The 26,579-nt window shown below is 40.9% G+C and overlaps 1 protein-coding gene across 1 annotated transcript in view; it reads left to right on the forward strand.

Moving 5' to 3' along the window:
* Nucleotides 1–26,579, forward strand: part of AHRR (aryl hydrocarbon receptor repressor) — a 279,804-nt gene that overhangs the window by 61,752 nt on the left and 191,473 nt on the right. Inside the window, exon 3 of the mRNA XM_075828497.1 lies at nucleotides 25,028–25,074. Within this exon, the coding sequence (XP_075684612.1) occupies nucleotides 25,028–25,074 (47 nt within the window). The remainder of the gene's footprint in view (nucleotides 1–25,027; nucleotides 25,075–26,579) is intronic.

Below are 26,579 nucleotides of genomic sequence, written 5' to 3' on the forward strand. Positions count from 1 at the left end.
ATGGTTGTAAACATTGGCAGACTTGCTTATTTTTCAAGTAATCCTGTAGTGCTTCCAAAAAAATCAGTAATTCTACTAAGACAATAAGGTCTGGTTTACACAATGCAGTTTTGATGCAGTTTTGGGTGCAGTTGTTTATAACCGAATCCAGAATTGGATACAAAAATAAAATATTTTACTTTGTAGTTCTCTTTTTTAAAAAGCGGCTTCTGGTTTGAGCTAAACAAAAATGCATTAAAAAAATGACACCAAACTGTGTTGTGTCAACCTGGCCTAAAGAATATATTTATACGTGGCAGATTTGTGGCAAAAAATGTCCTATTCATCTGAATGCCGCTTGCAGAAATCCATGAACATGCTGCAGAAACAACCCCATTCGTGAACATACCATTAGGGCACATTCAGACGTGGCTGAATTGCTATTGAATTCTGCGGTGGACAGTCCGCAGTGGAATTCTGCAGCACCCGTTTTTTACATTTGTTTCTATACATTTTTAGGAAACTTAGTTCAGACGTTGCGGAAAATAACTGTGCGGAAATTAGGTTGCGGTGCAGAATTTTCCCTCCGCAGCATGCTCATGACGATGCGGAGAAGCAGCGGAATTTCACTGCAGATTTCAGCCTTTGCAATGCAAAAACTGAAATCTGTGGCAAGTCCGCTGTGATATCTGCAACCTCTGAATTACCTGTCAAATATGCAAATGTTGCTGCAGATTCATTCCGTAATTGCCCCAAATCTGCACCAACATTTGCAGCGGAAAAATTCCACCACGTCTGAACATGCCCTTAAATATTGTAGTAAAATGTTGTATACACATATTTACATGTGATTTTTCTTCTATTTTCTGGCAATAAATCATCGTATAATATGATATATGGCATGGTCTAATATACTAGTATATTTAAAGTGATCTTATAGAAATATGGTTCCAACTTCCGCGAGAGAAAGGCTCCAAAGATATTAAGGCCCGATTTACACGAGCGTGTGCGTTTTGCACGCGCAAAAAACGCAGCGTTTTGCTCTCGCAAAAGGTACTTAACAGCTCCGTGTGTCATCACCATATGATGCGCGGCTGCGTGATTTGTGCGCAGCCGCCATCATTATGAAACTCTGTATGTTTGTAAACAGAAAAGTACGTGGTGCTTTTCTGTTTTCATTCATACTTTTTACTGCTGTTGCGCGAATCACGCACGTCACACGGAAGTGCTTCCGTGTGCTGCCCGTGATTTTCACACACCCATTGCCTTCGAGAAACACACAAATATAGGACATGTCGTGAGTTTTACGCAGCGGACACACGCTGCGCAAAAATCACTGACTGTCTGAACGGCCTCATAGACTAACATAGGTCCGTGCGAGGCGTGTAAAAACCACGTGCGTTGCACGGACGTATATCACATTCGTCTAAATAAGCCCTAAGAGTTAGGGTATGTTCACACGGCTTATTTTCTGCCGAAAAACGCGAGTTGCTTAAAAAACGGCTGAAAATCAGGAGCTGTTTTCACCAGTATTCTAGTGGTTTCCAGGCTTTTCTATTGGAAAAACGTGCATTATTCACTACCTCATTGATGGTTTCTAAGCGCAACTGTAACAATATTGCATCATGGGAAGGTAATTAGACAAGCAGTCTCACAGGACAAATACGTGTCTAGGTGGGAGACAAATCTCAACCACCCATATAAATAATTAGAGATAAGGACTCTAATAATACATGATAAACAAGAGAAAAACAGAGTCCATACATATCAACATATGAAGGAATAAAACATCTTTATTGATACCATAAAAATACACTAAATGACAAAGACAGAGAATCCAAAATAAATCCTAGTACGGATCACAGATGTGTACATTGATAGCAGTATATACAATAAATTGAATGGTATGCACAGTTATTATAGCTCAATGTAGCTCCAACACAGGGTGCATCAGATAAGGGTAATTTAAGGTGCAAACAGTGCAAGGATGGACAAAAATGCCTAATTCAAAAAGGTCTGTAACTAATCTAAGTGACTAGTGCCTTGGAAGAATAACATAAAGCCAAGTTAGGTCCGAGAGATGCACTTACCCATGTATGGGAGGTTGAGTGTGACCCAAAAGTATAGAAGAGCGCCCCGACGCGCGTTTCGCCTGAAGCTTTCTCAAGGGAAAGGTAGTGTACTGAAATTACCAAATTGAAATGTTAATAGTTACAACTCTTCTTGTTGACCTCGTATTGCACAACACATTGCTTGCTATCATTTTAAAAACCACGCAGTGTATACGACCTGGAACCCGCTACATTCCGTCCAAAAAACGCACCGCAGTGTGTTGTTTCGGACGGAATTTCCGCTGCGGAAAGCAGCGGTAAAAAACGCTCAAACTTACGTAGGTCATTGTTATGGCAACGCGTCCCTCCTTCACAGTCCAGTCCGACCTCCCTGGATGATGCTGCAGCCCATGTGACTGCTGCAGCCTGTGATTGGCTGCAGCGATCACATGGGATGAAACGTCATCCCAGGAGGCCCGACTGCAGGAAGGAGGGTGTTTGGGTAAGTATGATTTTTTTTTATTCTCCGAAGTTGTGATATTTGCGGCGTAATCGCTGTGAATACGCCACAAAAGTCACATCACTGGGCTTTCTGTTGCGGGTTTTGCATCCCCATTGAATTCAATAGGGAAAACCTGCAACAGAAAATAAAAAAAAACACAGCATAAATTGACATGCTGCGGAATTAAATTCTACACTGCAGGTCAATTTATTAACGTTTACGCTGCATTTTTTCCCGCAGCGTGGGCATGAAATGTTCTGAATCTCATCCGCTTTACTGCTACTGTAAATTCTGCAAACCTAAGGCCTGATTCACATGAACGTTGAAACAGCGGCCGTCCCACGGACCTATGTAATTCAATGTGGCCGTTCACACAGCCGTTGTTTGAAAGGACCGTGTGAAGGGTCCGTGAGAAAATAGGACATGTCCTATCTTTTCACGCATCACTCCATAGACTCTCATCTATGGGGGATGCATGACATCGCGTCCCGCATCACTGAGCACGGATGCACCTCGGACGTGAAAAACTGCCGTTTTTCACGTCCGAGATGCGCAGCTCTCGTGTGAATCAGGCCTAAGGGTGATTTTACATGTGAAGATAAATTCGTAAAAACGAGAACTGATCGACAATATAGTGAGTCATTAAAGTTTATTGGATCCATATATAACAATACTTGTATGTTTTTCGAAGCTTCGGTTGATTTCGAGATATAACGCCAAAATATACTTTTTAGGCCATCATAAAATATTTGATCGACGACAATTGAGCTATTTCTTTTTGATCGTGCAAGCACTGTACATGTGTAAACTACCCAATGATTGCAAACTTTTACCCGATCTTACAATATTTTACACGATAATCCGCCCATGTAAACGGCCCCCGAGGCTGCCAAGCCCACCTTCTGAAAGCACAGCAATGACTTTTATGTTTTTTTAAGATATTGCTGCATAAATGACTACTATTGACTCTACAAATCCAAAGTGTTCATATTTTATCCTTATAATATAAATAGTTTTATCCTGCAATCTAGTTTCAACAATATCATGTTCATTACAACTTCTGTTTATACATAAAGGAGTTGTCAAATATAGATAAAGAAGTGTTTTAGGGGTGGTATAGCTCGCTCGAGACCCCCCCTCTATGAGCCAGAACGGAGATCCGCTCTGTTTCATTGTGTGCATTTCTGTGTTTGCATTATAGCAAAAGCCACTCCTAGGAGGAAATGGATATGACACATTGGTGTTTACCTTCGGAGTGGCTTGAAGGGAACCTGTCAACAGCATTTCACCTATTGAACTCTACTCACCCCTCGCTGGCCGCTGCTGTCAAAAGTTCTTCGCCATTATCCCATATCCTAAATTCCACACCCGACCATAAATAACGGTCTGCAGACATTATCCGCTTTTTATGGTAATAATCCGGCAGTGTCGTTCGTTCGTTCGTTCGTTCGTTCGTTCCTCTTCTTATGCCCGCCCACCGCCAAAAACTGGCCCATCCTGAATGCTGTCAATCAAAACTAAGCTGTCAATCAAAAGTAAGGAGGCGGGGGTTAACGGTTAACTCGGAAAGGCTTGAGGCGTGACTCTTTTCAAATGAAGATATGACTCTTTTTTGCTCATTATCATACGGCGTGGGAACACTAAAAAACGGAATACTAAAGGTACAGAGCCGACTTAGAAGACAATTATAGGTTACATATGCATGATTTTTCACCCACAACCACCAGGTATTGCTGGTTTAATAGGTGAAATGCTGGTGACAGGTTCCCTTTAATTGCCTATATGGAAAAAAGGAGGAGGTTATATTATACTTCAGGTTATAAGTCCAGTGCACCCAGAATTGATCGTTGCATTCCATTTGTCCTGTACTTAGTCTATCCAGTATACTATCCAGGGCAGGCTACTGAATGTAAACAATTAATCATATGGGAGTTATGAAAATAGCCGTATTTCAGCTCTTGTAGTAATTACCTTAGACTTCAATGGAGAAAGCCACATGCAACAAGGCACCTCTCCTTTGATTTTAATGGGAAACGCTCCATTGATGGGTAGTTTGAGTCTGTGAATGGGGGTCGCAGGAGGGTCTACAGAGGGGGGCTCACACCGATCAGGCATTTATGGTTTATCCTGTGGATATGCTATAATTGGACCAAGATGGAGCCCTTTAAAGACGTTGGAAACTTGTAAGCTCATTTCATTCTCTAATTACATTGGATAATGTATTAATTGTAATCCGAAACATTGTGTATTTTAATTGCTTGCAATCTTTTTAGGTTGTACAGTTAGGTGTCTCAGGGAAAGAATTTTGGAAGATTGAATTATGTGAATAATTGGATTGTAAATCTTTCCACAGTTGCTAGACATTTGTTGACTGTAAGTGTCAGTATTTAGATTGGATTGGGACATCATCAATGTGTTCTTACATGTGATTGAGTTGTCTTTGAAACCATCGACATTCTGGAAACCATTTGAGAATATTCTACAATATGACAAAGATACATGCATACTAACAAGTCCCTTAGGTTTCCCAAAAACAGATGTAACTAAAAAAAAAAGGCTGAATATAACTCAACAACTTTGCAGAAGTTTACAATTTACAGATTTATATTTACTGGTGATTTTAATTTTATTTTTAACCGGTTAAGGACACGGCCAATTTTGGCCTTGAGGACCGAACAATTTTTTTTTATATTTCCCTCTTTGCATCCCGGCGCTTTCAACTTTTTCATTCTTTGTCCGACGTAGCTGTGTGGGATGAGCTGTACTTTATGTAGGTACCATTTTTTTGGTACATTTAAATTATCGTTTAATTTCTATACATTTTTATTTTGGCAAAAGCGTAGAAAAAAAAAGCAGTTCCACTGCAGATTTCTTTATTTTTTTTTACACCATACACCGATCATCATAAATAACGTTATACATTTACTGTACAGGTTGTTCCGGACGTGGCGAGACTCCCTTCTCACTTTAGATTAGATTGGGTTAACGGTGGCGAGAAGAGGTTTCTCTTCTCTCCGCCAATAGAGCGGGGCTGCGGCTGTGTACTACAGCCGTTACATTCGTTGCCCCACTCATCGTGGCGCGCGGACACTTACTGTAACACAGGATGAGGATACTCTTCCTAATGCGCTGAGTACCCGCTGCTTAGGACGAGTATTCTCGTCCTGTGTCGGCAACCAGTTAAAGGGGTTGACTAAAACCCCACCTATGTGCAGAATGGAGAGCCACTCCTAGAACGTTCTGGTGGTCCACTTAAATGCATTACATTCGAATGGCCAGTATGTAAAGCTACATGTGTAACTGTCCAGGTTAAGATTCGTTCACATCTGCGTTGGGCAGTGGCGGATTAAGTGTACCAAGGGTCCTGGGCTGTTGACACAACTTGGGCCCCCTCCTTCCCCCTCACACGCAATTCAACACCCCCAACCCGCTGACACTGTACCTGTCAGTGCCACTGACCTGACGGATACAGGTTTTAGCACTAGTAGAGCTGCTCTGTATTCAGGATATAAAGCAGCTGTATCTCAAAAAGCAAAAATAATTTTTAATAAGTATTTAGAAAGGTTGCACCAAACACCATACACTATTGTATTTAAAAAAAAAAAACTTTTTGAAAGGTTTACATAGCCTTTAACACATCAAATAAAAACAAATTGTAACACCTCTTTTTAAATGGTAAGTAAATGTTCAACAAAATTCTGGCATGTCATAGTGACATGTCAGAACTTTTGATGGGTGGGGGTCCAGGTGCTGAGACCCCCACCGATCGCTAAAACTAAGAGGCAGAAGCACTCATGCGAGCGCTGAGCCACTTCGTTTCTGCTCTGCTTTTTCCGGAAAGCCAAAGTAGCGGTGTACGGCTCATTGACTTTCTATGAGCCCATGCACAAACTGGTCCGCTTTCCGGAAACAGAAACCAAGCGGCTCAGCGCTCACATGAGTGCTTCTGCCACCTAGTTTTAGTGATCAGTGGGAGTCTGCGAGCGACACTGCTTCCATAACTATCATTCCGTTTTATGGGACTTACGGAAACAGCGTAGCTCAGCAAGCTACGCTGTTTTCGTAATTCCCGACCATGTAATCAGGATGTGGCCAGGATGCAGCGAGATCAAAAACAGGTGGATATGTCATACATTTCACTTGTGGGAAAACTGAGGGCTGTATGGGGGGATTATATTGCAAGGGGGGGGGGGTGAGGTTGTCTCACTGACTGCTGGGGGCTCTATAGGGAGGTCTGAGTGTCTGATTCTGACATCTCTGTGGGGGGGATAGCCCAAATAGCCCGCCGCTCAGACCTCCCTATAGAGTCCTCAGAAGTTAGTCGCTCAGACCCCTTATAGAGCCCCCAGCAGTGAGACAATTTGACTTCCCCTTGCAATATATTAGTAACTAGTGAGGGCTCTATGGGAAGGGGGGGGATTATACTGAATGGGGGGGGGGGTCTAACCATCTAAGTGACTCCAGAGGACTCTATGAAGGGGGAATAATCCCCCCATCCCCCATAGAGCCATCAGGATTTCAGTATTTATTATACAGCAGGGGTGGTTGAGCGTGTAACTGACTGCTGAGTGTCTATGGGGGGAAATTATTACCCCCCTATAGAGTCCTCTGCAGTGAGTTAGATTGAAATCTCTCCCCCCTGCTGTATAATTAGTCCCCCCTTAGCGTCTGCCGATTATTGCTTGGGGCAGGAGGCGAACAGCAGACTAACCTTCTTCCTCACCGCTTGACCACCGCCCTTCCCTTCTGTTCCTCACTGGCCTTACGTGCAGCGTCAACGAGGGGCGTATTCTACCACCTAGCAGATACACGTCTGCTAGTCCTATCCAGCCCCTGCTATTACTATCCCTCCCCCTCCTCCCCATCAGTACTGCGCTGGCAGCTCTATTCCGTTCCACTTCGCCCCTCCCTCTCTCTCACCAGCGGCCATTAGCGGCGCTAGCACGGAGTCTCTTAAGTGATTTTTAAAATGATGTGCGGTTCGGGCCCATATGATAATCCGCCACTGGCGTTGGGTCTCCGTTCATGGGTTCCGTCGGAGCTTTCCGTCAGGGGAAACAAAACGGAATCCAAACTGAAACAAATGGAAACCATAGGTTTTCGTTTCCATCACAATTGATTTCAATGGTGACGGGTCCGGTGCAGTTTCCATTTGTTACCGTTGTTTAAGGGTTCTGTCGCTTTGACATAATCAATACTGTAGTTGACTGTGCTATTCATTCTGCCAAAACTACGGAACCCTTAGACAATGGTGACTAACGGAAACCATTTGCAGCAGATGTGTCACCATTGAAATCAATGGTGATGCAAACGGAAACCTATGGATTTCGTTGATGGGTTCCCTCTGATTCGATGGAACCCATGATCAGAGCCCCTGCGCAGATGTGAACGAAGCCTTAGAGAAGCCGGATCTATGGCGATCAGATGACTTCGTTTAAAATAGTGGTTGTCTGCATGAGACAACCCCTTCAACTTTAGGAGGGAATGTCTGTAAACTGCTATTGTTATTGTGTTCCGCCAGACATAGAAAGTGCATGGCGTGCATGAGGAAAGGGAAACTGATATACATATGCAAAACTTTTTTTTGCATATTTAGAAATGTAAGTTTTTTCTTCAATGTTTTAGTATTAAATTAAAAAAAATGTTGCATCCAGAAGGTGGGATAGGAACATGTACATGATAGAAGGCAGTGTACTACTCTCCAAGCACTACTGCATATTCAGGTGATTAGCTTGTTTTCCATGCAGATTTTTTGTCTACAGCGCACCTTTTGTTTAATGGATGCCAGGTATTTCTATAGTGACAGACAACAGATGTGTTTCCAATGTGCCAAATTTCTGTAGAATTGGAGAGCCGCTCATGGAAGATCACAGTGACACTTAATCATGTCTGATGACATCAGGTTTTCACAGCAGGTGAGCACTGGGTGAGTTATTTCACCCTATGGACACATTCTGGATACATTTACAAGGGCCAAGTAGTGTAAACAATGTGTTATTAATGTAAGAGTAGTTACAGTGGTTAGGGGTGACGACTGCTTTACATAGTCTGTCACTTTTCATTTGCAAATTACACAAATACATCATATTTTTCCCTGCCAAACAGCTCTAGTAGTTGAGCTATTTCTTTGATGTCATGCACCCAGTACTTACAGATTAAATTAACTCTTTAGTAGCTGTCACAGAACTGCAAATATGGCTCAATGTCTGCTTTTGATAGAATAATAAAAACCTTGGCTTACTTCAATCCTTACGTACTTAGCTCATTCACACCATGTTTCTGGTGTACTTATGGCATATACGCCGATGTACCCATAGACTTTACTGGGCAAACGTATACCAAAATGATGTCCTTCCATATGCTAGACTGGGTTGCAATGCAATTGTAGGATGCCGATGGTAGCCAGAGGCAGGGCTTATTAGGAGCCTGTCAAAATTGCGATATGCGATATACTTCAATACATTAGTATTGCAGTATATAGTGCAAGCGATCAAACAATCGCTGGTTCAAGTCCCCTAGGGGGACTTATAAAAAACAATTAAAGAAAGGTTTTTGTTTTTTTATGTACAAAGAAAATATAAAAAAAAGTAATGTTAACCCCTTACCGACATTCATCGTATATATACAGCGCACAATGGGTGGGGGTGTATGGAGCGGGCTCATGGGCTGAGCCCGCTCCATAGTACGAGAATGTCGGCTGTGTGTTACAGCCGGCATTTCCGGGTAACGAGCGGGATCCCGCTTGTTCAACCCGTTAAATGCCGAGGTCAATAGCGACCGCGGCATTTAAATGACTAAAAACAGGGGGGCGATCCCCTGTAACGTTCCAACGTCCCCCCGCAGCAAGATCGGGGGAGCTGTTGGTTGGCATGGCAGCCTGGGGGCCTGATGAAGTCTTTGTAGTCCTATGAAGCCCATGCCTGTCAGTATCACAATACACTGCAATACATTAGTATTGCAGTATATCGTGCAAGCGATCGAGCGATCACTGGTTCAAGTCCCCTAGGGGGATAAGTAAAAGACAGTAAAATAAAGTTTTTTTACTACATAAAAAACATTATTAAAAGTTAAAAAAAACATCCATAGGGGGCCACGACTCATAAAGTCGTAGCATATGCGGACGACTTATTGTTTTTCCTCTCACGGTCCCGTATTTCGGTGCCGAACCTGATGGCCGAATTCCGGTCATTTGCAGTGCTAACTAACTTTAATATAAATTTTCAAAAATCTGAGGCTCTGAATGTCTCCCTCCCACCCCAGGAGGTGGCAACCTTGGCGGATTCCTTCCCCTTTAAGTGGGCGACTAGTTCCATTAAATATCTTGGTATTCGGCTCACAAGTCGACCCTCACACCTGTATACCTGTAACTACCCGCACATATTACGGACACTCCAGGGAGACCTTGAGAGATGGTCAAAAGGGACCTTAACTTGGTTCGGCCGTGGCGCCATATTCAAGATGAATGTGTTGCCACGGCTGTTGTACATCTTTCAGGCTCTCCCAATCTACATACCACGTCTTTTCTTTACCTCACTCACTTCTATAATGCTTAAGTTTATCTGGTCGAACAAACCCGCACGCATTGCACGAGCGATTCTGACCCGCACGAGATCTGACGGTGGTCTGGGCTTGCCGGATATCCACCGCTATTACCAGGCGGCACATTTGACGCGTATTTTAGACTGGTGTAGACATGCCGAGTCCAAACCATGGGTCAAGTTGGAACAATCCTTCATATCCCTTCCTCTCGCGGCGGCACCGTGGTTACTGGATCAGATCCCAACTTCGGCAAAATCGCACTCGCTTATAGGCCCCACCTTGCGTGTTGCGGCACAGGCGTTCAAACATTCACGGATCTCCCCGTTACCATCTCCGCTATACCCAGTACTGGACAATCCCGCTTTTCAGCCGGGGTGTGAATCCGGGCTGTTCTCCCGCAAACGCTTAGCGGGGGAGACACAGGTCCGCCATTATATCACTGATGGCAGTTGGCAGACGGCAGCTCAATTAGTGGACAGGGCAGATCCGGGACACCTTCCGCCTTGGCAGGCCTCCCAGCTTCGTCACTTTCTTCTATCCCTTGCTCCGGCGGCTGATTTCTCGCATGCTCTTACACCATTTGAAATGCAATGCACAATGTCGGGCACGGTCAGTCACGCCCTTTCGGCAAACTACAGTCTCATAAATTCCCCAACTGCAGACTCACACCCCTCATACTTGGCTAAGTGGGAGACAGATCTTGGCAGGAGTTTTACCGAGGGGGATCGTACCCGACTATATATCATGACCCATCAGTCCTCGATATCAAGTAGAATTCAGGAGGCGGGATACAAGATTCTGACAAGGTGGTATAGGGTCCCTTCCAGGCTTAATAAATTTTACCCGGAGGTGTTTCCTATGTGTTGGAGATGCGGGGTTGGGGTCGGGGATCTCTTACACACGTTCTGGTGGTGTCAGCATTTAAAAGCGTTCTGGGAGATGGTTTGGACTGTAATATCTCGGTTTACGGACTACACGCTGCCCAGATCTCCGGGCTTCTTCCTGCTTCATTTGTGTGACATCCCGATCTCCACATACAAGAAGTCCATAGTACGACATCTGATCAACACGGCACGTGCGTGCATTCCGGCTATGTGGAAACAGGTGGAGGCTCCCTCGATACGCCTTTGGTTTCAGAAGATCCAAGAAGTGAAACGGATGGAGGAGCTTACGGCTTCCCTACGGGACACTCATGATAAGTTTATGCGAGTATGGTCTACGTGGGTAAGCTTTGAGAATTCTTCGGAGTATCTTGATCTAATATCCTAATAGTGCGTCACTGGATTTTCGTGTTCCTCGTCTGGGACGTCTGTCCATGGGATGGACCCGGAGGATAAGTTCCCCCTTACCACCCTTTCCCTCCCCTCTTTCCCTCACCTCTCCGGTCCCCTTTCTTTCTTTCGTGTTTTCTATGACTGTATAATTTACATGGGTGCTCACATGTCATATCTATGTTTTACAGAATTGTGCAATGTGTAATTTCGCTGTCATGCACCTATGATAAATAAATAAAAACAGAATTGAAAAAAACAAAAAAAACCATCCATAAAAGTCTGAACTATTACAATACATCATTATTTAGTCCGCACGGTGAACGGCGTAAAAAAATTAAAACCGTCAGGATTGCTGTTTTGTGGTCACTTCATCTCCCACATAAAATGAAATAAAAAGTGATCACAAAGTCTGATATACCTAGAAATCATACCAATAGAAACTACAGATCACTCCGAACAAAATAAGCCCTCACACCGCTAAATCAACGAAAAAATAAAATGCTATGGCTCTCAGAATATGGTGACAAAACGCTAATTTTATTTTTAACAATCAGTTTTTCCTTGTAAAAGTAGTCAAACTTGGGTGCAGGCTCATGGGCAGTATATAGAGTAGCCCAGCGTAGACTAAGTTCATCCCCCTAAACCCCCACAAGGAGGTATGAACTTTGCCAGCATCAAGTCCAGAAAATGGTATCAGGAGGCAAGGTCAGACTTAGGCCAGTAGTCGGTACACGGATTAACAGATCAAACGAATGTAGCACACAGGAAATCACAATGAAACAGGCAAAATACCAGGTAACTCACCACCCAGGTTGAGAAATAAGCAAGGAATTCCAGAAGTGGTTTCCATTAAAGGCCTTTAGTCCACCAACACCATTTCAGTTAGTGACACACTCGCTATTCCTATTAGCGTTTCATATTCAGTCTATACTTTAATGTGACACTAGAGTAATCGGATGGTCTGATGCAGATCCTCGACTAGAAACATTTACCTTTCAAGATTGTCTTACACTTTACACGGGCCTTGTTGATCGGAAATTGTGTTAACGGGCCATATCGAGCAGTGTAATAGGACCTTAAGCCAAGAAATCAATAAAAGAAGTGCATTCACTTCAGAGCGTGCAGAGTTTTGTATATACTGTAATGAATGGCATTGTCTTAGAGAATGACAGTCTAAAGCTGCCCGTACATTTTAGATAGCTGTGGGTCGATAGGGGGAATAATTATTGCAGGAAGAAAGGATCAGCCAAGTTAAAATCCAACATGTTTTATCCTACTTTACCCCGACATCTGTTGTCGGGGGAGAGTTAAGACACCCCCATACACATTAGATAGTTGGCCTGTCCCGTAGAAATCAGCAATTTCGGCTGATTTCTATTTCATTTGTATGTGCACCCTTTGTTCATAGATCTGTTGTTCAGAATCCCTTATGTTGACCAGCTTTGCATGGATCCGGGAAGCAAAGGTCTTAACTGCTGTTTTCTATTTATGTCTATTTCTATAGTGCTTCTTAAAGTATGAGGCAACCTCCACTTGTTGGGGAGGTGTAGCTGGGGGAGCAGTTTCGGCAGAAATTATTATGTGCTGTAAAAGGCTTTCTATGGTTCCACCGATCCCTGATTTAGTGACATAACTGACTCCTTTGGTGCTTATTTTAATGTTATACTAGGTTCAGGAAATAAACTTTGAGATAAATTGAGGTAATTTCTAAAAATATTGGCATAGACTATGACCGATGGTGAGGCCCAGGCATCACCATGTTCTGGCTGGTGTCCCAGTAGAAAAAGATGTAGAAGCCCTGTTCTATACTGTACATTGTATACAACACATACATATAGATAGAGAAGATATAAATATATATATATATATATATATATATATATATATATATATATATATATTATTGTATGCAAATACATTTTAAAATGAACATTGTGTTTAATTATGTTCCTAAGAGTTGACTTAATAGGATTACATGTACTTTTCTGCTTCCATTATAGTAATTACTGTTTGGATGTAAAGGAAAATACACAAAAACTACTTTGGTCACAAAACCTCAAAATATCCATGACAAAGAAAGCATTTACGACTTTGTTCTTTTAATTCATTGTCTACAACATCAGGATAGCATATGTTATACAGTACAGTTAAGACTTAAACCAGTATAACAAAACAAAGATCTTAAAGGGGAAATCCCGAAACAATGATCTTTTGATTTGTTAGATACATGTGAGAAGATCACAATGGTAAGGGTATGTTCACACGGCGGGGGTCCGTAACGGCTGAAATTACGGGGATGTTTCAGCCTGAAAACATCCCCGTAATTTCAGCCGTACCGGCATGTGCAGGCGCTTGAACGCTGCGTCAATTACGGCCGTAATTAGCGCTGCTATTCATTGGAGTCAATGAATAGCGGCTCCAATTACGGCCAAAGAAGTGACAGGTCACTTCTTCTACGCGGGCGTCTATTTACGCGCCGTCATTTGACAGCGGCGCGTAAATACACGCCTCGTGTGAACAGACAAACGTCTGCCCATTGCTTTCAATGGGCAGATGTTTGTCAGCGCTATTGAGGCGCTATTTTCAGACGTAATTCGGGGCAAAAACGCCCGAATTACGTCCGTAAATAGGCCGTGTGAACATACCCTAAAGCCTATGATCTCAGACCACCACAGATTACCAGAATGAAAGGGCTCTATAGAAAGATCAAGCCCTTTGGCACTGCTCAGAGATTTCTGTTACTGGAAAGTCAACAGAAAGTTAAAAAATGGTCCTTTGCTTAAAATGTTGAGTCCGATTTTCAGTATCAGATATCTCTGAGCAGTGTAAAAGGGGTTTGATCTCTCTATAGAACCCTTTTATTCTGGAAGTCTGTTGTGTTTCTAGATCACAGACTTCACCAGCGTAATCTCCTCACATATATCTATGACAAATCAGAAGATCATATTGGATGGATTTTACCCTTTAAATTCTAGAAGAATACAGGACACATGTCAGGAATTCTGTACTACAAGATTTATCCTACTTTACAAATTTTTCCTTTGACACTTTTTTCACAGTTTTTCCAAAAGATTGAGATTTTTAGCAAAAAGTACAAAACCCAATTGTTTTTTGTGTATCAATGTATGCTAGAGATAAAAGCATTGGCCATTTTCCCTTTATGCAGATATGTCACACTCAAATATAAACAAGCTCTGGTTTATATAAGGAGTAAACATGTGCGAGATTTAAAATGTGGTAAAGCAAAGGGGGATTTACGGTCTATTGCAAAAGGTTAAATAGGTTATTCCCATAAATATATATTACATTTACTCCCCCGCTCAATCTGACATCTGGCGGAGAGAGCCGCAACTGAACGCTGGCCAGTAAACTTGCCAATCAACCGTACAATGCTCACTAAGTATCGAGCACGGGTCCAATTAATTAGAATTGGACCCATGCATAATACTCACTAGGTGTTGTACGGTTGACTTGCGGCTCTCCAAACCCGCCGTCAGATTGAACAGGGGAGTTACATGGGAGGGACAATGTAAGCTGCATGCAGATTTAAAAAAGTAACTATATTCCATTTTGATTTTATCACTAAGACTAGATATTGAGAGCGTAGGTACAGTTTTAGCGTCCACTATCTTATATCATTGCGTGAATGTTCCTCTGATAAATCTTGTGTCAACCACTAAATTACCATTTTCTGAATTCTGATGTATAAGCAGAAATAAATAAATTTTTCTCAAACTGATTTTTTGTTTACAGCTGTGCCAGGAAAACAGAACAGCATTTTAGATTTAAGCCATGGATCTCATATGCCCAAAAATCTCTCCATGTTTATAACAAAAGTGAAAGAACACACCCTCATAATACCATTGTACTGACTACACCCAATGCTGTATTGGTGTATTACTCTTTTTGAGCAGGGAAAATCCTGAATTTTCATGGAGGAGGTTTAATAAAAAAATGGAAATAATAAAAAAAAAATATTACTCTACGATAATATTGGAAATTTGCAATTAAAAGAATCGTATGATTGAAATAGCATATACTTGTCAAGTAAAATACTTTGATTGGCTTTGATTGGCTCCAGTATATGTAACGCCCTAGGACATTAGGATCGCAGCCTTTGTGTCCTGAATGTCATAGTTAACTTTTTTATACAGGTGCGGACTTTCTGGTTTCTTTGCATAGTGATGCTGAACCTTTCTCTGCATAGTGATCTGTACTGATCATACAGATCAGTGCTGGAGACATAGAAGATTGTGTAGCTGTGATTTGACAGAGGGCTCTGCCTGACTACTGAAACTGACAGTGGAGCAGAATATTCTCTCTCACGGTCAGGTTATGACTGGGGGTCTCATCTTTGCAGGCCTAGTTGGCCACCACCTAACACCCACCCTTGTATTTCACCCCCTAACAGCTACACATGTATTATTGTCAATGCGTGCATGTGTGTTTGCATATGTGTATGGCTTAGGGTGTTTAACCCCTTAGTGACCAGCCAATTTTAGGCCCTAATGACCAAGCTATTTTATTTGTTTTTCTATAGTCGCATTCAAAGAGCTATAACTTTTTTATTTTTTCGTCTACATAGCTGTATGAGGACTTGTTTTTTACAGGATTAGTTGTACTTTTTAATAGCACCATTTTAGGGTACATATAATTTTTTTATTAACTTTTATTAACTTTTTTTGGGGGGGGTTATAAAAAAAACCTGAAATTCCACCATTGTTCTATGCATGTTTAAATTGACGTCGTTCACTGTGCGGCGTAAATAACATGTTACCTTTATTCTATGGGTCGGTACGATTACGACGATACCACATATGTAGAGGTTTTTTATGTTTTACGACTTTTGCACAACAAAAACACTTTTGAACTAAAATGATTTGTTTTCGCATCGTTGCGTTCCCAGAGCCGTAATTTTTTTATTTTTCCATCAATGTAGTGATTTTTTGGGCTTATTTTTTGCGGGACGAGACGTAGTTTTGACTGGTACTGTTTTGAGGTGCATGGGATTTATTGATTCATTTTTATTATGACTTTTTGGGGGGGCAATGAAAAAAATTGCAATTTCGCCAGGGTTTTTTGCGGTTTATTTTTACGGTGTTCATCTTGCGGTTTCAATCACATATTAACTTTATTAATTGAGCCATTACGGTCTCGGCGATACCATATATGTGTACTTTTATTTATTTTTTACACTTTTACTAAATAATACCACTTTTTATTGTACTGTAATTTTTATTAATAATCTTTATTTCACATTAATTACTTATTTTTTTAGTCCCACTTGGGGACTTTACTGTGCGATCTTCAGATCGCTGCTATACCAGAGCATTATTGCCTGTCAGTGTAAATCTGACAGGCAATCTATTAGGACGTGTCTCCGACGCGTCCTAATAGGCATATGTCCAGGGCAGACCTGGGGGCTTTTATCAGGCCCCCGGCTTCCATGACACCCCATCGGAGAACCGCGATTGCATTTATGGGCCGCCGATGGGTGATAGAGGGAGCTCCCTCCTTCTGTAAACAAGTTAAATGCCGCGGTCGCTGTGGACGGCAGCATTAAACTTCGATCGCGGGTGTTGGAGCAGGAGCCCAGCTGTCATCAGACAGCAGAGCCCTGGCTCCAGCCTGCATGGGACACCAGTGCAGGACTTAGACTGGGCCGTGAAAAGGCAGCAGCCTAGCCTAAGGCCCCTTAGTGACCGACGTGAAAAGGCTTATTAATGGTCACTTAGGGGTTAAGTGTGTGTGCCAGCAACTTTGTGTATTTGTGGGTAGCAGTGTGTGTGTGAAGCCAGATAAATGGTGGATTCACAGTAGGACAGAGCATGAAGAAAAGGGGACAGGCCCAGTAGATGGCCACAGAAAAAACGTACACTCTGGTGACTTATTCAGAAAAGGTATCTTGTGAAATACCATCAACGTGAAATGGATATGACTGGAAAACCCGCAGCATGTTGCCACCTTTTTCACCAAAAAATACAGACCAGGCTTTACAAGGGTCAAAGGGGTGTGTGGTTTTGCGGGTGTAGCTTTTCGCAGCGGTCTGGCCATTATTCATTGTTTGTCAATCATTTTTATAATTTTAATAAAGGAATAATCTCCACTTTATAATGAGACAGATCACTCAGGAGACTGAATCTACTCTCTCGCCACCCTTAGAAAAAAATTAATATCTAAACACTACCTAACAAAAAAACAAATATATGCGACAGTTAAAAAAAACAGTAATTAGACCAAGTGTGAATGAGGCCAAACAGATGTATATGCACAGCACAAATGTTACTGTAGGAGCCGGTGACATATGTAGTAACATAGAGCCAGCAATATGTTCCACTACTTTAACCACAGGAGTGCCCATAGCTATTCCATGTCTACATCCTGCTTTGTGTATACACCTTTTGTATAAATGTACAAACTAGTAAGGATTGTGACTAGTGGTGATAGGACTACTAGGAGGGTGATGAGAATAAACAGTAACCACCCCCCTAGATAAAGATGAGTGTGGCCTATAGTACCATGGCAACTCAAGGTACCGAGGACTCCATACCTAGTAGAAGTGTGTACTAGGGTGACATGACTATTACAGGGTCTGTGGTCTCTTTAGTATTCCCTGTGCCACTGAGGAGTATGGTGCGCATTGACATGACTACTGAAGGGGCTGAAGACATCTCGGTATCCCATGGCCTGTAGTGACATAATTACTGGAAGGACTCCTAGTTTTTCCAGGACCAGTGAGCAGTATGGCCTTTATTACGACATGGCTATGATATTGCGCTAAGGTTTTCCTAGTTTCCCTTGTCCATTGATGCCCTTATTGCTCATGGCTGTCTGGATCCACTCACCATGTCTTCAATTCCCCCTGGTCTCTCTTTCTCTGACTGGTATGAAACTTCCGGTAGTGTGGGTAGATCTTGTGAGATTCCAAGCCCTTTCACATCCGCCTTCTGAAATCAGTCCCTTTGATGTTGCACAGCAATTTTGTGGATGGCATTGGGAGGAGATTTCATGACCTGGCTACATTATCCCAATGCACAAAGCAACAGACAGCAAGGGGATAACGGAGAAGCAACGTCGTTCATAGAAGTAAAAGGCCATGTCAAGGTGGCAGCTGCCATGAGCAGGCAATTATTAGTGGGAAAGTGTCAACCTGGCACCTTGGCACTGCTGTCACTTTGTTTTCGTTAATCATAACCCGATGCCCCCGACTACATGTACACTGCCAGGCGCTGCTTCATAGACACTGACCAGCAGACAGTCCATGTTCAACTCTAATTTGGGGTCACACAAGACAAGCAATGTTCCCATGTCATAGTAGATGATCAGCTAACGGCAGGTGAGGCTGTGATTCTCACAGTGCAGTACACTCTCAAGAATAGAGGGTGAAGCTGGGAAGTGCAGGGAAGCATCGAATAACTGTGTCCACATTTCCTGATATTACTTGATTACATGTACGAAGCCATCATGGTAGCATCGCTAGGCTGCTTAAGCATACCTCTAATGTCAATTGAAGCCGCGCTCCAGTCCCACGCTGACGCCTAAGTCCAAGTATATATAAAGCAGTAGTTTTGGTTGCACACGGCGACCGCGGCTAAAATATTAGTAGCATCTGGAGCCCTATATTACTACTGTCGTTTTGGCATGTACACATAATGTGTACATGCAAAATACTTGCAATTAGTATTGATAGTGCACGAAAAAAACCAACACTGGCTTCCTGACGTCAGCATCTGCTGGGCAGATGGATTACCAGCTGGGTGGCAATTCTAGAACCGCTGGTCAATTTATTAATACATTTCTAGAAGGAATAACAGAGGAATGGCACAAGGCAGAGTTCTAATAAAATATGTTCCAGAATTGTTATTTAATGGGAAATACAAGCATTTACTAAAACAGACATGTTAGGAGAGGTGATAGGTCTTCTTAAACAGAGACTCTGAGTGTAAGGCCACACGGAGCGGCCCTGACACAGTCGCAAAGCGGCCAACAATCGCGCCGGCACCATGTTCGGCGCGGCTGTCAAATACCCTGTTAATGGCCGCACGTTATTGCGGGCAAAACGTCCCTTTACCTGCAAAATCGTATAGCCATAAAGGGTGTATTAATTAATGGGCGCACGATTTTGCAAGTAAAGGGACGTTTTACCCACAATAACGCGCGCCCATTAACACGGTATTTGACAGCCGCGCCGAACATGGTGCCAGCAAGTTGTTGGCTGCGTTGCGGCCGTGTTAGGGCTGCTCCGTGTGTCCTTACCCTCATGGATAAAAATTTATGAAACCAAATTATGTACTCATAGCCAACAGCTATTTATTTCATATATTATAAAAAATACACTGCAATTCCTGTAACCCAACATCCAACAATCTAGATGTCTGATAATTCAGTGCTTGTTTTTAGCACAGAACTGCAATATCATGTAGAATTTCACAAGTCCACAAGTAAAATGCTAAGCAGAGAGAGCCAATTAGGATTTTTTTTTTAATTACAGGTGACGTTTGCATACTTTACTATGACCATCCTATAATCCGGAATATTTTTTAAACTAGTACCAAAATATTAAGCAAATGAATTGCATTAGCTTCCAAAAATGGGTGAAAACTGAGCAAGAGGTGTGTCAAGGAAAATACTTTATTTTAAACTGATCGTTCCAGGGCTGTTTCCAAATTTAGAAACTTCACATCCTGAGGAACCACAAAAATATGTCTTTGTAAACAGTTACAGTCAGAATGCCTTAATAATTTACATGTGTGTGGAGGGAACAAGAGAGTGGAGTTTGTGACGCTTAGAAAACAGATGGTAGTTTCCTTTATGACCTTTGATTCTTCGTAAACTTAAGGTCAACTTCATTCATTTCTATATTTCTATGGTTTTAGAACTGGACTTGCTTTTTATTTTGCAGTTCATTTCAAAATGTACTTTTTTTTTTTACCATTCACTCATAGAGATTGTTGCATCCTGCTTTTATGTATCATGTTTTTCTAAGTTACGTAAGAATTTGCTAAATTATCTGGAAATAATTTTCGCATATAGTTATATCTGTTTCATATATCCTGCAAATTTCTGTGTTCACTTTAGTTGACTTGAACTATTTTAAACCTTGAAGAAAGGGAGAGAACCTCCAGCTCACCAGTGTGCGTCTCCAAACAGCGTCAGTCGGATCCCCGCGACGGCCCGCGGTGTAAGGCAATGAATGTAGAGAAGAATTGATCCAGCGCTGATGATAAGTTAAAAGGGAAAACGGAGTCCCATGTTTATTGGAGAAAAAAGCATAAAACAGAAGGGAGACGCAGTCCCAAGGTGTGAGTAGTCAGGGCTTGAACCTGAGCCTACGCGTTTCGATCGCAGTCTGCGATCTTAGTCATGGAAAATGAGTAGAAGACCGTGTGTCTGAGATATCCTTATATGCTAATCAATCAGCAGGAAAGGCCAATATGCAAATGCTGGTAATTGGTAGATACCAAGAATTAAGGAGTGGCTAGTAGTATGAGTAAATACGAACCAAAGCTAGATGAAAGCCTAGCCCTCATATGTATATTAACAATGTCATATTGGTATAATATAATAGGAAGAATAATAAAAGTAACGGGTATAAGTGTAACAATATCGTTAATGATAGTAGATGGTAAACCCGTATATCTTAAATGAGTGCATATAAAAGAGACTGAGACACACGGCCTTATCAGTACTTATACATAAAAAGCAAACATGACATGTTGACAAATTGAAACATTGAAAAATGTGAGAAAATATAAAGAGATTAAAAACAGAAATGAAGAAGGATCAAAATACTGTAGTATTATAGAATGTAAATGGTCTATGGTAATTCAATTCACTTGTGTCAATAATTGTTCGAGACAACTGTCAGTCTAAAATAAATGCACATTATGTTAGGTAAATTGATTAATATAGAATGGAAACGAATGGCTCAAAAATATAAACCCAAAAATACATCATATAACCTGTCGGATCACAGAGAAAAAACCCCTGTGGCCGAGCGAACCGCAACGGATAAAGAGCTGATGAAAAAGAAAAAAGCTGATGAAAAAAATGCGCGTTAACAAAACTCAATGAGTGTGAATATGGACTTATATAGTATGCAAAGCAAGCTGTGTTTGCTGATAGAAAAAGCATCAAGTAAGATCAGTTAAAGTCCGCTGATAGTTGATAATGGTAATAGACAAAACAACAGAGTTGGAGAATGAAAGGATGTGAGTATTCACAGAAAGGGACATTCAACGAGTTACGATGGTGTACCTTGATTATGTTTTATAACTCATCAATACAAGTCACATTGTCATAAAAATAGTGTAATAATAAATATTGTTGATTGTATACCTAAAAACCTAACGAATGAATTAAACACTAGTTATATATATAACCATAGGAAAAGTCATATGCAAATGGTATTGTTGTGCATAGACTGATGTAGGAAAATAAGTTCAAAATGTATAGAACCATGTACAAATGGTATATATATGTATAGACTGATGTTAGAAAATAAATTCGAAATGAATAAAACCAACTAGTGGCTGGTAATAATATCATGAGTGTACAAAAACGTAGGCGAATATCAGAAACTGTAAATCTGGAATCCCAAGGAGTAGGCTATAAATTCCTTTACAAAATATACTGCGCGATCCTATGATACCATTGAATGTATAATGAGCTGATTCAAATTTGCTTGATAATTTGTGATGCTGAAAAATTAATTAACTAAGCATTGAATAGTCATAATAAGTGTGACAATAATTCAGTAAAGAGTATGTATGTGATCTTAGTCGTCATGAAAAAACATACAATCAATACAGTAGCATAGGTACTTAATGATGATGACCCAAAGTGGCCCATTAATATGTAGCTATAATGGATTGATCTAGGTACATATGGCAAAATGTAAGTATGTATTTACCTTGTGTATGGAAACTTGATGTAAAATGGCACTAAGAAAACAAGACTGCAATAAATGCCATACTGGAAAGATTTATTGAGGTGTGTGTACCTGCCGGCACAAGCAATCAGGGTAGGAGTCTATAGTCTAGTTCATATAAATTGCGATGTTTCAATAATGAAACATGAGATCCTTCCTAAGGTTGAGTCCTTTGGGGAAGCGAGTCTCCAAACTATAAATCCAAAAAGCCTCCCTGGTGAGTAAACGCTGTTTTAAATCACCCCCTCTTTTAGTACCCCTTACTTTTTCAATAGCATATGTGGAAAAAGAGCTGACATTTCTATTGTGGCAAGTCACAAAATGCCTGGCTGCATTAGAAATATTAACGATGGATGCATTGCGTATATAACTAAGGTGTTCTAATATGCAAATTTTAAATTTCCTGGTAGTACAGCCGACGTATTTGAGATTGCATATTGTGCATTCGATAATATACACTACATGGTCGCTGTTACAGTTCATATATGTTTTAATAGCAAAGGTGGTGGTTTCTGAAGAGTTGGAGTATTGTTTGTTAATTTTAGCAAAAGTGCAAACTTTGCAGGGATTAGTCCCACACCTATAAAATCCTTTATAAGTTAGCCATGAAGGTTTAGGGTTATTAGTTGGCAGTAATGATGGAGACAATATGTTGCCCAAGGTTTGTGCCCTGCGAGATACTATTCTGCATCCATTTTTTAAAAGGTTTTCTAGTGTTGGATCGTCGTATAGTAAGGGGATGTATTTCAACACCATGTTTTTGATGGTGTTGAACTGCTTACTGTATTGCAAAACTAGAGTTGGAATATTTTGACTCTGGGTTGAAATAGTTTGAGTATTATCCATTGATATAAGGGAATCTCTATTTTTGGTAGCGACTATGTTTTTGGCCCTTGATAGGGTCCAGTTCTTGTAGCCTCTTGCTTTTAACCTGTTGCAGATGATAGACTCTTCTTTGATATAGCTCATATGGCAACTACAATTACGTTTGGCGCGTGTGAGTTCACCGATGGGAATGGCAGAAACCGTGTGTGTGGGATGACAGCTTGATGCATGCAGTATTGTATTTCCTGATATAGATTTGCGGTAGATGTTAGACTGAATTATGTCACCAATTTTGCACGAAAAACTTAGGTCTAGAAAATTGATGTATGAAGAATTAAATTGAAAAGTAAATTTGAGATTAGATCCATTGGTGTTAATAAAGGACATAAACAGTGGTATGGCAGATACATCTCCCTCCCATATAAGTAGGAGGTCATCAATGTATCTGCCATACCAGTGTATGTGATCAAGAAAAGGGTTAGTTGGAGAATAAATGTAATGTTCCTCCCACCATGCCATGGTGAGATTGGCAATGGAGGGGGAGAATTTGGCCCCCATGGAAACACCACATTTTTGTAGATAAAATTGGTTTGTGAAGCTGAAGTAGTTATGCGTCATGAGATACTGAGTAATTTGTATTAGAAATAATTGCATGTTAGGGTCATATCCACTATATTTGTGAAGGTGATACCTGAGGGCCTCTAGAGCAACATCTCGAGGGATGCTGGTGTAGAGGGCAACAACGTCACAAGAAAGCCAGGTGAAATCACATTGCCAAATTTTCTTATGGAATGCCTGTAGGACATCCTTGGTATCCTTGAGATATCCCGGAATTCTGGTGACTAAAGGCTGGAGAAAAGTATCCAACCATTCGGAAATCTTTTCTGTAAGAGAGCCTATACCCGAAACAATGGGTCGCATGGGAGGGGGATTCAAACCCTTGTGTGTTTTAGGAAGTGCATGGAGAATGGGAACTATCGGATGTTCCACTGACAGGTATTTGTGTTCTCTAGTTGTAAAAATACCCAGATTTAAGCCTTTATCTAATATCTGTTGTAAGGCGTTGTGGAACATGTCAGTTGGATTATCTTGTAGCTTAATGTACGTATCTGTGTCATTTAACAATAACATGATTTGGTTGATGTACACATCCTTGTCTAACACGGTGACACTACCCCCCTTATCAGCCATGCGAATGACTATGTCATGGTTATCATGTAAGGATTTAATAGCCTGTTTATCAAGTGATGTAAGATTATGTGAGGAGGTGTCATATTTAGCTGCTTCTTGAATTTTAAACAGCTCACGTTCTACAATTTGCTGGAAAGTGTCCATAGACTCTGTGCGAGAATGAATCGGGTAGAATCCTGGGTTCTTGGTTTCAAATTTGGATGCAGAGAGAGGAGATGGGTTGATGTAATGTCCAGCTAAATCCTCCAGATGTAAGAGTGTTGTTACATGGGAGGGAGATGTATCTGCCATACCACTGTTTATGTCCTTTATTAACACCAATGGATCTAATCTCAAATTTACTTTTCAATTTAATTCTTCATACATCAATTTTCTAGACCTAAGTTTTTCGTGCAAAATTGGTGACATAATTCAGTCTAACATCTACCGCAAATCTATATCAGGAAATACAATACTGCATGCATCAAGCTGTCATCCCACACACACGGTTTCTGCCATTCCCATCGGTGAACTCACACGCGCCAAACGTAATTGTAGTTCCCATATGAGCTATATCAAAGAAGAGTCTATCATCTGCAACAGGTTAAAAGCAAGAGGCTACAAGAACTGGACCCTATCAAGGGCCAAAAACATAGTCGCTACCAAAAATAGAGATTCCCTTATATCAATGGATAATACTCAAACTATTTCAACCCAGAGTCAAAATATTCCAACTCTAGTTTTGCAATACAGTAAGCAGTTCAACACCATCAAAAACATGGTGTTGAAATACATCCCCTTACTGTACGACGATCCAACACTAGAAAACCTTTTAAAAAATGGATGCAGAATAGTATCTCGCAGGGCACAAACCTTGGGCAACATATTGTCTCCATCATTACTGCCAACTAATAACCCTAAACCTTCATGGCTAACTTATAAAGGATTTTATAGGTGTGGGACTAATCCCTGCAAAGTTTGCACTTTTGCTAAAATTAACAAACAATACTCCAACTCTTCAGAAACCACCACCTTTGCTATTAAAACATATATGAACTGTAACAGCGACCATGTAGTGTATATTATCGAATGCACAATATGCAATCTCAAATACGTCGGCTGTACTACCAGGAAATTTAAAATTCGCATATTAGAACACCTTAGTTATATACGCAATGCATCCATCGTTAATATTTCTAATGCAGCCAGGCATTTTGTGACTTGCCACAATAGAAATGTCAGCTCTTTTTCCACATATGCTATTGAAAAAGTAAGGGGTACTAAAAGAGGGGGTGATTTAAAACAGCGTTTACTCACCAGGGAGGCTTTTTGGATTTATAGTTTGGAGACTCGCTTCCCCAAAGGACTCAACCTTAGGAAGGATCTTATGTTTCATTATTGAAACATCGCAATTTATATGAACTAGACTATAGACTCCTACCCTGATTGCTTGTGTCGGCAGGTACACACACCTCAATAAATCTTTCCAGTATGGCATTTATTGCAGTCTTGTTTTCTTAGTGCCATTTTACATCAAGTTTCCATACACAAGGTAAATACATACTTACATTTTGCCATATGTACCTAGATCAATCCATTATAGCTACATATTAATGGGCCACTTTGGGTCATCATCATTAAGTACCTATGCTACTGTATTGATTGTATGTTTTTTCATGACGACTAAGATCACATACATACTCTTTACTGAATTATTGTCACACTTATTATGACTATTCAATGCTTAGTTAATTAATTTTTCAGCATCACAAATTATCAAGCAAATTTGAATCAGCTCATTATACATTCAATGGTATCATAGGATCGCGCAGTATATTTTGTAAAGGAATTTATAGCCTACTCCTTGGGATTCCAGATTTACAGTTTCTGATATTCGCCTACGTTTTTGTACACTCATGATATTATTACCAGCCACTAGTTGGTTTTATTCATTTCGAATTTATTTTCTAACATCAGTCTATACATATATATACCATTTGTACATGGTTCTATACATTTTGAACTTATTTTCCTACATCAGTCTATGCACAACAATACCATTTGCATATGACTTTTCCTATGGTTATATATATAACTAGTGTTTAATTCATTCGTTAGGTTTTTAGGTATACAATCAACAATATTTATTATTACACTATTTTTATGACAATGTGACTTGTATTGATGAGTTATAAAACATAATCAAGGTACACCATCGTAACTCGTTGAATGTCCCTTTCTGTGAATACTCACATCCTTTCATTCTCCAACTCTGTTGTTTTGTCTATTACCATTATCAACTATCAGCG

This window comes from Rhinoderma darwinii, chromosome 5 (genome assembly GCF_050947455.1).
Source record: "Rhinoderma darwinii isolate aRhiDar2 chromosome 5, aRhiDar2.hap1, whole genome shotgun sequence".
In the NCBI taxonomy this organism is placed as follows: domain Eukaryota; kingdom Metazoa; phylum Chordata; class Amphibia; order Anura; family Rhinodermatidae; genus Rhinoderma; species Rhinoderma darwinii.